The following is a 13,444-nucleotide window of genomic DNA, read 5'->3' on the forward strand; positions in this document are numbered from 1 at the left end:
TGTCTCCGTCGCTGGGTTTTCCTAACGCCACCCGAGGGAAGGGGATGGTGGGGACAAAGCCCCGAGGCTGCCCGGTCGGGCGACGGCATCGAGCCCGGGGTGCGAGACTCCTCCGGGGGTACTGCCTGTCCCCGCTTTTTTGTGTGACTTTAATCGAAACCAGGACCTTGGACTGAATTTAATACTGTCCTGGAATACGCTTGTGTATAGTGGCACCGGGCTGGCTTGTTCATTTGTTTTGTTTAGGGTTGATTTTCTTTTTGTTTGGGTTTTTTTATTGTTGCTGTTACTAGCACTCGAAGACTTTTTTTTTTTTTCCTTCAACTTCCTTACAAGACTTGAAGCTGGCATAAGCCTCCTCGGTTTTATCTTAATCGAAATTGTTTTGTAGCTGAGGTTTTAAGGAAGGAGAAAGACGTATTGACCCAATTTTCAGTCGTTTAGGTGTTTTTTTCCCCTCCTGCTTTTGTTTTTAAATAAATTCGCGCTTAAAAAAATCGGTGGAAGTTTCCTCTGAAGACTTCAAACAAATACCTAACTGAGGAAAAGCAGAAGTGTTTGTCAGAGCGCTGATTGCTGCGTTTAGCTCATGGGAGAATAATTTCGCTGTCAGATGCACCACTGAAAAAAGTCTCCCCCTCCGGGGAGCCGGGCCGACCTCGGCTCTTTAACCCTTTCGATCTGCGAGCCAGCAGCACACCACTGCGGGGGAACTGGGTGGATTCGCAAGGGGATGGAAAAGCTGGATTTGTGGCATGCTCCTTGCAAAGCCTTTGTTGTCCTTATTTACCTAAAGGCTGAAGCCATTAACGAGCAACGTTTTAGTTTCAGTTCTCTTCTGGGCTGCATCCCTCCCTCGGTTGTACCGTCTGTTACGAATTTGTTGGGATTAAATTCCAAAGGCGGTTTTTTAAATCTGCGTGTGCGAGGTGGAAGACAAACCCCAGCAGGAGCTGGGAGGCTTCCCCCTGCCCCAGCTCAGAAAGGGTTCTTGGCAGTAGCTGCAGGATGATGTTAATTTGGAGTCTGCATTTTACTAGGCTTTTTATAAGCATGGATTTGCTAACTTGAAGCATGCTGGCTCAGAGATGTGTTTTGTGCGTTTTTAAAAAGTTGTGTTTGGCAGCTCCTTGCAATTTGGGGTGGCAAAATACAGCTGTTTAGGAATAGTTGCAGGGTCTTTCAGTTGATGCCAAGCCCTGTGCTTGTAGATGGCATCTGGTGATGGGAGTCAGTGGTGTGAGCTTTTAATGCAAAACGAAATCCCGTCCCTTCGTGGATTTTTATAGGAAAGAAAGTCACTTGCAGCTTCCTCTTGATTTTTTCCCTGTTATAAAATACCTGCTTTCCCTCCTCCTCCCACAGGTCCCATTTCCTTAACGAAAAACAGTGCTCTGAGTCTCCCCTGCCAAAAGGATGGATTAATTGGAGTGGTCATAAACCCCAATGAAGTATTCTGTTCGGTTCCGGGGAGACTTTCCCTCCTGAGCTCCACGTCAAAATACAAAGTGACAGTAGCAGAGGTGCAGAGGCGGCTCTCGCCCCCCGAGTGCCTCAATGCCTCCTTGCTGGGAGGAGTGCTCAGAAGGTAAGGCTGCGACTGCCCCTGCAACCAGCCCCACCGGGGCTATTGCGTGAGAGTTTCCCCGTGCTTGGGCGTGTGAAGAGCTAGATCAACGCAATGATGAGCTAAGAAAGCCTTATAGCAAATTTCTGATTTTTAAGAAGCCCAACAACGCTGAATCCTAATAGGCTTTGGAAATAAAACTTCTTTGCACTTCTGCTACTTCTCGAGAAGCGCTGTTAACAGCTCTGACAGCAACTCTCATTCTCTGTTTAAAGGTGGATTTTTGTCTCAAAACCGGCTTGTGCAGCTTTCTTATTCCTGTGACAAACTGTTTCTCCATGGAATGTTTTTTAAATTAAATCTCATGGTCTTCATTAATTATTATGAAGACACTTTATACGTGGGTTTTGTTGTGTTTTTTTTTTTTCATACACTTAATTCAGCTTGTGATTATCTACAGCTGTTGGTTTCAGTGGTGCAGTCTCTGAAACATTTTGATTTTGACCTGCTGTGTTTTATCCTGGCTGGCTTGTAGTAGTGCATTTAAAAAAAAATAGGTTGCTTGAAAAGAGCCTGTTTGTCTTCTCCCCAGTAGAACCCTATTGAATGTCAATAACTGGAATTTCTCATCTTTATAAAGAAGTGTTCCCTGAAAATAAAAAAAAAGGGGTTTTTTTCTTTCCTCTTTAATTACAGAGCCAAATCTAAAAATGGTGGTAGATCCTTAAGGGAAAAACTGGATAAAATTGGCTTGAATCTTCCTGCTGGTAGAAGGAAAGCTGCAAATGTGACACTATTGACATCTTTGGTGGAAGGTCAGTCTTGAATACATTTTAAAAACACCCCTTTCTTTTTTTTTTTTTTCTCTTTTTTTTCCTGCTTGTGTAACACTTTTATCCTCTGGGCAAAGCATGGAAAGGCTAGAAAGTTGATGAACATAATAGTTTTTAAAGTGAGAGGGAGTCCTCTCCCCTCCTTCTCGCTTCAAATCTGGCTGCTAAGCCCTTGGCCTCAGAGCCCTACCTGCACAAGCCCAGCTAATCCTCCTCCTCCTTGTGACTGCGTCTCAGGGATGCTGGCAGAGATGCAGTATCTCCTGTGTGCCACAACGTTCAAAATACGTGTTTGTCCAGTCTGGGTTTCTTAAGATCGAGGGGTTGGTTTGGGTTTTTGTAAAGGTGTTGTGCATGGACAGGTAGAGAATGTAAAAGAGGTGAAACCTATTGCATTAGTGCCTTTGTCTCCCTGTTGGGAAACTTTAAAAGTCTGGGGCAGCTGACTCCAATGCCTGGCCCTACCTCTGTGGTATCCTCAGAAGCTTTTCTAATAAACAAGCATATAAAGTGAGATTTATAGCTTTTGACTTCCTGATAGGAAACTGGAGCCGCTTTAATCTGTAACATGTTATATGGACCCTCTATCATTTACGCTGACTTGAAGGGTGTATATATATATAATATGTATGTGTGTGGTTATGTTTTGTGTTCCTGTTTCAAGCAGCTCCTAGTAGTGGTACAACTTAATAGGAATTAATAGAAGCAGCAATTGAAAAGTGAAAAATGATCTAATAATACCTCCCTAATACCTACCTAACAATTCCACTTCTACATCAGCTCAAACAATACAGCAGCTTGCATTTAAAACCTCTCTTTGGAAGTTTGGTTTAAGAGACGCTTATGCGTGTGCATGTGCACGTGCACACATGTACAGTACAGGTAATGCACTGATCATGCCAATCTGTGTTTTTTTAAAGCTTGATCAAATTGTCTTAATGAAAAAAAGTGGCCTAATTACACACATTGCAATTTTGTTTTCTTTATGAAAATGCTTATTAGAAAGAAAGTGTTTAGAAAATATACTAAACTGATGAATACTTTACTATAAGAGTGGAGTTTAGTTGCCGGTTTCTTTTAATATCAGTGGATAATTTGATCTAGACTGAATTCTTGACTTAACTGCATCTGGGTAGAGATGGGAGAGGGTTTTTTTCCAGTATGAAGGCAAGAGAATTGTTTTATGTGGCAGTCACAATGTAGGGTTTTTTCCTTGATTCAAACTTCCAAAGAAACACTGATAAATTAATTAGAAAATGGTAATGAGTGGTATAGTGGTAACTTAGATAGCAGTGTCCCTTTCTAAAACAAGAATACACTTCAAAAAAAATCACAGCACTTTACTTAACTTCTATGATCTCCTTGTAACAAATTGGTGTTACTACATTTAATAAGCATTCCCTTTTACCCATGCCAGGTGAAGCTGTACATCTTGCTCGTGACTTTGGTTATGTATGTGAGACAGAGTTTCCTTCCAAAGCAGTGGCCGAATATTTAACTAGACCACACATGGGCCGCAACGAAATGGCAAACAGGAAGAATATGCTTCTTGCTGCAAAGTAAGTTTTGGGCTTGGACTTTTTAAATTTATTTTTTTCTTCTCCTTTTGAAAGTTACTTTTGCAGGATCATGAATGTCTGTGACTGCAAACACTGTGGTATGTTTTCATGTGTAATTTTAATCAGGGAGATGAAGCCTTTTTTTTTTTTTTTTTAGTTTTGCTTTGGATTTTAGTCTGAACCAATAATAATAACAACACTATTCAACAACTCTAAAGCTGTTTGGATCAGTTCTGCTCCTTTTCTTTTTAACTGTAGTAGAAACTTTGGAAAAGATACTATACCAGGACAGCTATATCTAAGAAATGTCCCTAGGTCTGGCAGGGTTTAGGACCTGGAGGTCAGGAGTGGCCTGGGAGTGTGAACCAGTGCCTGTGACTGGGAGCAGGGGATGGTGCACCCACCCTTGTGTGTGTGCTGCCCAGAGGGGCATCTGCAAGAAGAATTACTGGTGGGTTTGCGAGTTACCAGCGAAGCTCAGCTGCCGTGTCCCCATAACCGTGTTAGGGAACAGGAGAACATGGGTTTCTCCCGTGAGACTCTAGGAATTGAGGACTATGGGTATTCCTTTTTCACTATTACAGCTAAAGATTTTTGTAGTTTAGTGAAACCCAACCCCTTGGTAGACATGAAAAGTCCCTGTACTCAAGAAAAATTGTGTTGCAAAGCTTGATGAACAGGAGTGTGGAAGAGCGAAAGAGGAGCTTTGGCTGATCTGCAGACACTGGTAACTGTAAATAAACCACGTCCTAAACAGGTCGCTGGTAGGAAATACCTGTGTGGAGTTATGCTTCTCTTAAACCAGTGGCTGGAGTGCCAACTGTCCCTCTTCTTCCATGCTAAGGTTTAACAAAGCCAAGGTTTAACAAAGCCTTCAGTTCGTGATACATTCCGGTCTGAGATGTTTTCTGGTTTGGGGTTGGTGCAGTTCCTTACTTTTGAAGGCACACCCTTGCTTTGCAGAGGATCTGAGAAAAGCTGCTTAAACCTCTGAGAAGAGTTGCTCTGACTTTGGGCATGCAAACCGCACTCCTGCTGCTGCATTAATCCAGCCTTCCTGGAAAAGAGCCCTTCTTTTGCAAGAATATATCTCTTAGAAGTTTTGAAGTGTAGTCTCTTTCCTATAGCTTGAACCTTATGCATCTTACTGAGCGCTTCTCCTTCCGCTCTTCAGTATTTCCATTATTGGTATTATTACTGGCACTAATAATTATATTTTGGAAGATGTTTGTGGCTAAGAAATTCTGAGAAAGTGATAATTCTGTTAAGATTGCTCGGCTCCTGTGAAATCCCATCAAGGGGGACAGATTTACAAGCAGCAAACAACATATGCTTGAGCGTTATTAACCATTCCTGTTTTGCCAGGCATATGTGTTCGTGTTTGCAGTATCAGGGCCCAGGTCTCTCTTAAAGAGGGCATATACATGTAATACGCACAACTAAATTGAATCTCTTACTCAGATGGTTTATTCTAAGTCATTTAACTGCAGTCGTGGAAGTTCTCGTAGAAACTAGCCCTAAATTCCCTCTCCCCCTTAAAATGTAGAGCAAATGATGCAGAGTCAGCCAGACACCAGAGGTGAAGAGATTATTTTGCAGAGCGTGCATGTGGTTTTGTGTCAGAGAGGTAACAGAAGGTTCATGAGAAACTGGTGCTAATAATAAATAGGCTTTAATTTTAGATTCTGCTGCTGAGGGAGTAATGAATTTCTGAAAACAAATTCCCGAATATTTAATATGAATTTTTCTCTGTTGCTTTTGTTTATTTGTTTGGTTTTGCATAAATTCCCACTGTGGGATAAAGTGTGATCCCTTTGTATCCTGCAGGCAGATTTGCAAGGAATTCACAGACCTCCTCACTCAGGACAGAACTCCTCTTGGAAACACGAGACCTAGTCCCATCTTGGACCCTGGTATCCAGGGCTGTTTGACTCATTTTAGCCTGATCACACATGGCTTTGGCAGTGCTGCCATCTGTGCTGCCATGACATCCGTCCAGAACTACCTAAATGAAGCATTAAAAATAGCAGACAAAACGTACATGAACGCTGGCGACCAGAGCCCTGCAGAAACCAACAAAACCATCGATAAAATGGATAAGCACAGGAAGTAAAAGGAGAGAAACCAGACTTTAAACTCTTCCTCCTAAACACAGACTGGGATCTTCTTGCCGGGGGGAACATAGAGATTTGGTGTCTTTTTTTTTTTTTTTTTTTTTTTTAAATTAAGAAAGGAGAGGGAAAAAGACAAACTCATTCAGGATCTTCACTCCCCCTGGATCCATGAGACAAGTCTTTCTAAAAGCTGCAGTATCCCTTATCTGTGGAAGCAATTACCAGAAGATAAGTACTTGGTCAAGTGTATTGAAATAATTTGCTGTAAAAGTGGTGCTATAAAGGGGTTTTGATGGAAACATTCAAAGAGATATACTGAGATTTCTTATCCACATCTAAGTATCTAGTGGTGACCGGCTTCATGTATAGTTTTTAAGATACAGATTTTTAGATGGAAGCCTATTTGTTATCTGATACAATTTCAGGGTTTTATTCTCTCTAAATGCAACAGTAACAATAAAGCAGTATTAAACAACGGTATATAGATTTATGTACATTAAAATTTTTTATAAACAACTGAAAATAGTAAGATTATTCTGTGTTTTTTTTTTTTCTTTATTTTCAGATTACCATAGGAGAGTACTAAAATCCTGCTAGACTTTAAAAGTTATCTGATGGCATTTGACATGCTTATTTTTATGGAAATATTCAGGCTTTTAAAAACTGCAGTAATGTTGGCTGCAGTGAATATTATTGTGATATTTTTTTAACAAGGGATAGTTCAAAATGAAAAAGCTTTTAGAAAATTCACTTTCTGTGTTGTAAGGATATTGCAGCTTTATTCACATATTTATATTGTCTTGTTTATAAATCGGGGGGGAAACTTGAAAGAATAGGCACATAACTTTTTTCTTTTTTTTGCCTATTAAGGCCAAAAAAATATTTCCAGGGAGGCTTTATGTGTATTAAGGGAAGCAGTGTGTTGAATGTAAATATTTATTTATGTGTAATTTAATCGGATTTGTAAATAATGGTGAACTTTTTAATACTTTTTTTTTTTATAAATGGGTTTCAAATTTTAATTTTGGTAAGTATTTCAAAGGTAATGGGTAAGCTAAACATATCTTTAGGTTTATGCACAGGTATGTTATACAGGGTATTTAAGACTTTTTAAAATATCTCAATTCTTGCCACTGAAGATTAGATTTAATCTGAGGTGTATGTTCACAAAGCAATAATTTTGTGCATCATTCACCTGCTAACTGACTAGACATGCAAAATGAGTGTGTGAGTTAGTGTGTATGTGAATAATGGAGGTTCTGAACTATCTTCACATATTTGTAAATGTTCCCAATATAATTCTGATGTATATGATAACCATATAATAAAAGTATTCTGGATAGAAGCATGGAATATTTTTGTTAACTGAAAACAGTTTTTTGTTTTCTTTCTATACTTTGGGAATGTGGGGCGAGTAGCACTAGAGGACATTATGTATTGAGTCATAATTGCAGCACTTTGTTCAGATTAACAGAACAGAAATACGAAGCTCTTTGCCAGTAAAACTAGTGGTTTCCATTAAACACGTTATGTATCTCCAAGAATCTTTTTTTTTTTCTTCCTAAGATGTCATTATTGTGCTAGCTGCCTGTTTAAATAGGCACCTCAAACACAAACGGCAAGGGTTCCTCCAAATAAAAATCAATCCTATCAGCTTTGTCTTCTAGTGAATCTGATTTTATTAGAATAATCTTGCCTCTAGTGACAAATATTGCAAAACCCTGGCATGTGAAATATGATAGTCTCCCATTTGGTTTAAGCCCAATTTCATCAATTTGAGGAAGTTGAGAGCGTTTTGCAGGAAGTCTCCAAAGGTACTCTCTGCCGTAGTTCTGAGTCAGGATCTGAGGCAAGTGCTATCTGAAAAAGGAACAACACGAACCTGGGCTTTAGTCTGTCCTTGGCATTTTGACACCTGATCAATCTGTCAGGTGTGTAGCTAGGGCAAGCAGTATGAATGGTGACACTGGAGGGACAGAACTGCGAGTAAGAATTTGGTTCCTGTCATGGCAATGTGTTTCTCTCACGGGTATGGGGAAAAGGCAATGTGAATAATTTCTGAATACTTTGTTTATAAAATCCTTTTCTGTTGTTATTTTTTCCTCTGAAGGGTAAAGGCAAACTACTGAAGGTGTGCAGGGAGAGGAAAGAAAAGGGAACTGAAAGAATTGAGTGAATATATCAGTGGTGAGCTGGGAGAGAACTGCTTTTTTTGAGTTGTAGTCCAGTCCTTCTCTACTAAAGAGGTGTGAAATTCCAGTTTTTGCATTTGTTTGGACTCTGTTGCAGCATTTGAGAAATAAGCATTTTGGATGATCTGTTGACACATGCACAGCCAGGACATATGATGACTAACAGAACTTCTAAAATATACAAACAATATGCCATTCTGATGATACATTCTATTGATTACATATACACACAGAAATATGCTAGGTATGGTAAGAACTCATTCAGACAATGTGATGCTGAGGTTCTTGGTTTTTCTTCTGTTTCTGCTGCTGGACTTCTTATACAGCATATATAGTAAGATAGTTTAGCTACCAGACAATGGAATCTTGCTTTTTATTAATGTACAAAACCAGGCTCTGAAATAATTTCCCCTTGGGATAGGAAATAAGGATGTTTCCATTTATTCCTGCATGCACCCCAGTAAAGCCAGTCAATTGTCTAATGTACTGACTTGGGTTCTATTTATATGTTTAGAACATTAGAAATCTTGAGTTTCCATTACCTTAATGCTTTTCCTCTATGTTTTAGATGGTACATTATTTGGAGGCTCAACTACATTATAAGCTACACCAGTAATTTGAAACACAAACAATGTCTTCTGCTCCATTCACTGAAGAGAACAGTTAAACTCTGACCTGAACTTGTCTGTCACACAAAATTATTAATCTGAAGAAAAATGCAATAGGTTAGTAACTCCTTGGGAAATATGAAAAGTACAGAGGTACCTGAACACACAGGAAGATATTTCGTTTATCCTGGTCCTCAAAATTTAATTTTTTACTGCTTTTACATAGGCTATTTACTGTCCAGCTAAAAGAAAGAGAAGTTCTAATGTAAGACTCCTGAAGTTCCACTTTTCATTTTCTTTGAAAATGGACTATTCAAATGACTCTGTCCAATGTTGTCCCTTGCCCTTCTCCCAGAAGAATAATGGGCTTGACCTTTATATAAGGGAAAATTACTTTAAACTGTTAGGATTTACAAGTAAAAGTTATTACGTTGAAACAGACCCCTCTAAGTATTGCACTTCTGCGAAAACGTTATTTGGTACCTACTCACAAAATAGTTGAATTCATCTTGCTGAGGATAGAAGGGGCTTGTGGAAAAAGAAAAATACCTCAACCATCCCTAGGCTGGCCATGGGCAGCAGCCGGGCAGGCATCAGGGGAGCAGTTGCTGCTTCCTGCCACCTGCGGCAGCTGAGGGCACGGCCCCTGCGACCCCAGCACAGGGTGAGAGGCAGCCTGGTTGTTACAGGTTATGAATTGCAAAGCTGCCGATCATTCCAGGTATCGGCTCAGGAAATCACCTGACTTTTCGTCAGTGTTGCTTTCAGTTTAAAAAGATCTTTTTTTTCTAGCATTCACAACTAGTAATATATAAGAAGGGTAAAGAATGGATGTCTGTCTTAATTTAGTAACTGATTTCAGTGAACTTCATTTCTGACTCTGAGGTTTTGCTTTACCCTTCACTGTGATTTACAAATTACACCCTGCGCTGTTTCTTGGCTACAGCCTTACTGCTGTCTGTTCCTCTGCTCCCTCAGACTTTTGCAATATGAACAAACCCAGCAATGCATCTTGAAATGGGCCTAACTTGCTGTGATAGCCTGCTGTGCTTATTTACTGTAGTCCTTTCTTCTCTGTTTTTACCCCGCATGTGATGTTTATGTACATCCTTGTAGTTATTTTGGTCTAATGGTGTGCAGCCTCAGTCCTGGCAGTGGGCTTGGGCTGCCTTCTGGGACACATTCTGTGGTAAGAGCTTCATTTTTTTTTTAAAAAAATCTTATGTCTATATTTTTTAAAAACAAAAAAAAATAGTATCTTGTTAAAATTTTGTCCCAAAACTTAGTGTTGCTAGAAGTACATGAGGTTAGGGATACAGTTGTTTCCCTCTCACTAAAAGAAATCCCTAGGGTATAACACATTTCCGTTCATTGATATTTGCAGGTTTTTATATGGAAAACCTGGAGCCAGATTTGCTGAATGCTTTGGGGTGCTGTTGGGATTGTGACCCAAATCCTGGTGGTAAGCCACAGGATATGCATATGGAACTATCCAAATGATAATCTGCTCCTAAACCCTGGCCACAGCCAGCGATAACTGTGTCTTTGCGAAATCTGTGCAGTATTCAAACCAGTTGTGGTCTGTCATAACATCTCTAGGGTGTCCGGTTGTTGCTGCTGCCTATTGCCTAAAGTCACAGTATCCACAGAGCTGCATGGATGACCGTCTCTGCAGAAATTACATGGGACCTACTTTGGAACCATGTTTTTAACAAATCATTAAACTCTCTTCTGTATCATTTGCTGCCTTCTCCCTCTTTCATTTTCACCTTCATAGGGTTATATGAATTAGCTTTCTCCTCTTTTCAGGTGTCATTTTGAACTCATTGGATGTTCTTGAATGTCCTATAAGGATGTTCCAGCTGGTTTCCAAGGGCCATTGTTGTGTAAAGGCTGGCCACAAATATTTCTTTTTTCCTCTCTTTTGGCTAACAGCCATTTTTAACTGGTTCTTATGAAGGCGTTCTGCACAGGCTACTACTATGCCATGGCACATTCCCTGAATAATCCATTTGATCTACGGTTTTACCCATAATTTTAAATTGAAAACATGTAATCATACATGTACCTGTTCTCTCTGCCATGAAACTCAAAATACTTGTTTATTAATATAGCAGCAAGTTCAGAGATTACAATGAATGTAATAATAGAAGTCAGAAGTCATCTTTTAGGTGAGCTTCAGAGCTTATATTTCCAGGTCAGCCAACATAAAACAGAAGGAAGAGTAAAGTTTAAACTAAGAGGATCTGAAAGGTAGTGTTCTTCAGCTGAGCACTGCAATTACAAAAATATTTCTGGTTCATTGAAAGAGTTCTTCAGTGACAACAGAAAGTGGTCTAAAATGATGCCAGTTCCTTTGTTATAGACAGAGATGCTAAAAGGAGAGAGAAGGGAAAACGACTGATTGCAGTTATCTGGCGGGACTGAGTCTATCTAGGAGCAGAAACCATCTCTGCCAGGTTCTCATCCTGCCCTTCTTCCTTTACATCATGTCAACTCCAAAGCAAAAGAAAAAACCCCAAACCATACAAGCAGTATGGGTTTTGAGACGTGTTGAGTGAAATGCATTATTTTGCCTTGTCAGGGCAGTAAGATGCCAGGCTGCTGCTTCTCTGCTTGCTGCTGGAAGACCACAGCCCTGAAAAAGCCATGAGGGGTGAAGGAAAAGACCTGCAGCCATGAGCTCTGCTGCCAGGAGGGCAGGCAGGGAGGTCATCCTCCACCGTGTCTACTGGAGGACAGGGCAGAGGTAGAGCCACAGCCCAAGCCCTGGTGCAGTCTGGCAGCTCGATGATGCTGAGCGATGCACCGGACTGTGAGCTGGAGCAGCTGGGCTGGAGGCACAAGAGAAACAGTAATTAACCTCCAGCAGAGGTAGTGTAGGTATCCGGGACCAATAATTTTCTCCCAGCTCTTGCAGCAAAATTTACCTGAGCTCATTTGTCAACATTTGAATCCTTAAATCTGTAACTCTAATTAATTAAGAATTTCTAATTACCCCCCAAATGGTGCTCTATATTTAAAGCTGAGGTGTGGTGAAATCCAGAGAACACAGGAGAGAAGCTGGAGGATGTTCCGAGCCAGAGATGCAGGAAATGTGCGTTTTCACAGATCGAGGTGCGTGTAGGTGCAAAGGAAGCCGGGTGCCTCAATGTGTCAGTGAGACCTGAACTGCCAGGAACCACTGTCCACTATTTGGACATCTATCCTCATAAAGCAATTACCACTAAACCTCTCAGCATGGGGTTCTTACACTGGAGACCTGAAGTCAAGTGACCTTTAGGATTTAAGCCCAAATCTAGTTATTTGCTATACCAGAAGCACATTGGATGAGGCTCTGTTCCTTTATAACCTTGAAGAAATCCTAGTGGGGCTAGTATAGTCAGTACAGATGGGTTCTGGCCTTACCCTCGTAAGAGGAAAGAGTCCTTTCACAGTTGAGGTCTTATTATATTAAGTTAAAAATGTATAGCTTTTAACTAGGCCATAACCAGTTAAAGTGACTCAGGCAAAGATGTAATGCGGACAGAGACATTGCTTGGAGCTACTATTTTGCCTCCCTGCAGAAGTTCCTGTTTCCCAGACCTCATGCAGAAGTTCCTAGAAGCCCAGGCTAAAGCACATTTAGGAGTTACGGTTGGAGGTCATCTGATTAAGTGAGTGGAATCAGCTGGGGTTTGGGCTGATTGGCTTCACCGGTGCAGCAGACATAAAGCCTGAAACACTTGTATTGTCCGGCCACTCTTGGGCTGACCTTCCCTGGGACTGGCCAGCACCCTCCCTTCAGCAAAGGTAAGGCTTCTCCTGCGCCTGCTGCGGGTGTCTGGTGGCAGTGTAGGGCGGCTGCAGGCAGGGCACATCTGCATGTGTATGAGGTCGTTGTGAAGACGTTAAAGGAGGAGGAAAAATTATGCATGCTTCTACATAAACGATAGGGTCTCCTTTTCACAGCCTCAAGTACTGTTTTCTAGCTCCAATAGTAGGAGATCTTTGTATTGTCTGGGAAATAAATGCCTGTGCTCAGTGGCTTTGTCTGGTGGAAGATAAAAGTTGATAAGATCCTGGTAAGGCTGTTGTGAGGCACTCCTGTTGGCTTCCCTGTAGAGATTGTTTCTAGGGATTCACTCCAGAAGAACTGCTAGATTAGGGGAAGAAGTTAGAGTGATCAGTGATCTCTGTTAACATTTGAAGTAAAGATCGTCCCTGCCTGGCATTTTTCAGGACTTGGGCGATTGTGGTGTTAAAAGGCAACTTAAGTGTAGCCGAAATCCAGCTTTTTTTTCATATTTACTGGCAAGGTACAGTGTAGTGAATTGCATCAGAAAGGCGAAGATGAGAATGAGTCGTTGGGTGCTACCTAAAAAGGTGAAAGAAATGTGTTAAATCAATTATGGGGTTTCCATTCCATTCATTTTTTCTCACGTAACTCAATGCATAAGAGGAAAACAAAAAAGAAAGCATGATCAGGCTCTTTCAATTGCTTCAAACAATCGGTCAGGGCATGGCAAATGTTGTCGCTTGCTGCTTTACTGAAAACCTCGAGGTTTGCACCTCGGAAGCGCTTTGCCGCC

General features: G+C 40.8%; 1 protein-coding gene across 1 annotated transcript; it reads left to right on the forward strand.

The window, feature by feature from the left end:
• Positions 1 to 1,365: 1,365 nt before the first annotated feature.
• LOC104280570 (transcription factor AP-2 gamma-like) lies at positions 1,366 to 6,072 on the forward strand (the record flags this gene model as incomplete). Its single annotated transcript, XM_009878250.1, has 4 exons — positions 1,366 to 1,588; positions 2,264 to 2,382; positions 3,818 to 3,959; positions 5,787 to 6,072. Coding segments are annotated over 4 exons (770 nt in total), but the record flags the coding sequence as incomplete, so codon positions are not given.
• Positions 6,073 to 13,444: the final 7,372 nt, after the last annotated feature.

Source organism: Apaloderma vittatum, unplaced genomic scaffold (genome assembly GCF_000703405.1).
Source record: "Apaloderma vittatum isolate BGI_N311 unplaced genomic scaffold, ASM70340v1 scaffold39631, whole genome shotgun sequence".
NCBI classification, from domain to species: domain Eukaryota; kingdom Metazoa; phylum Chordata; class Aves; order Trogoniformes; family Trogonidae; genus Apaloderma; species Apaloderma vittatum.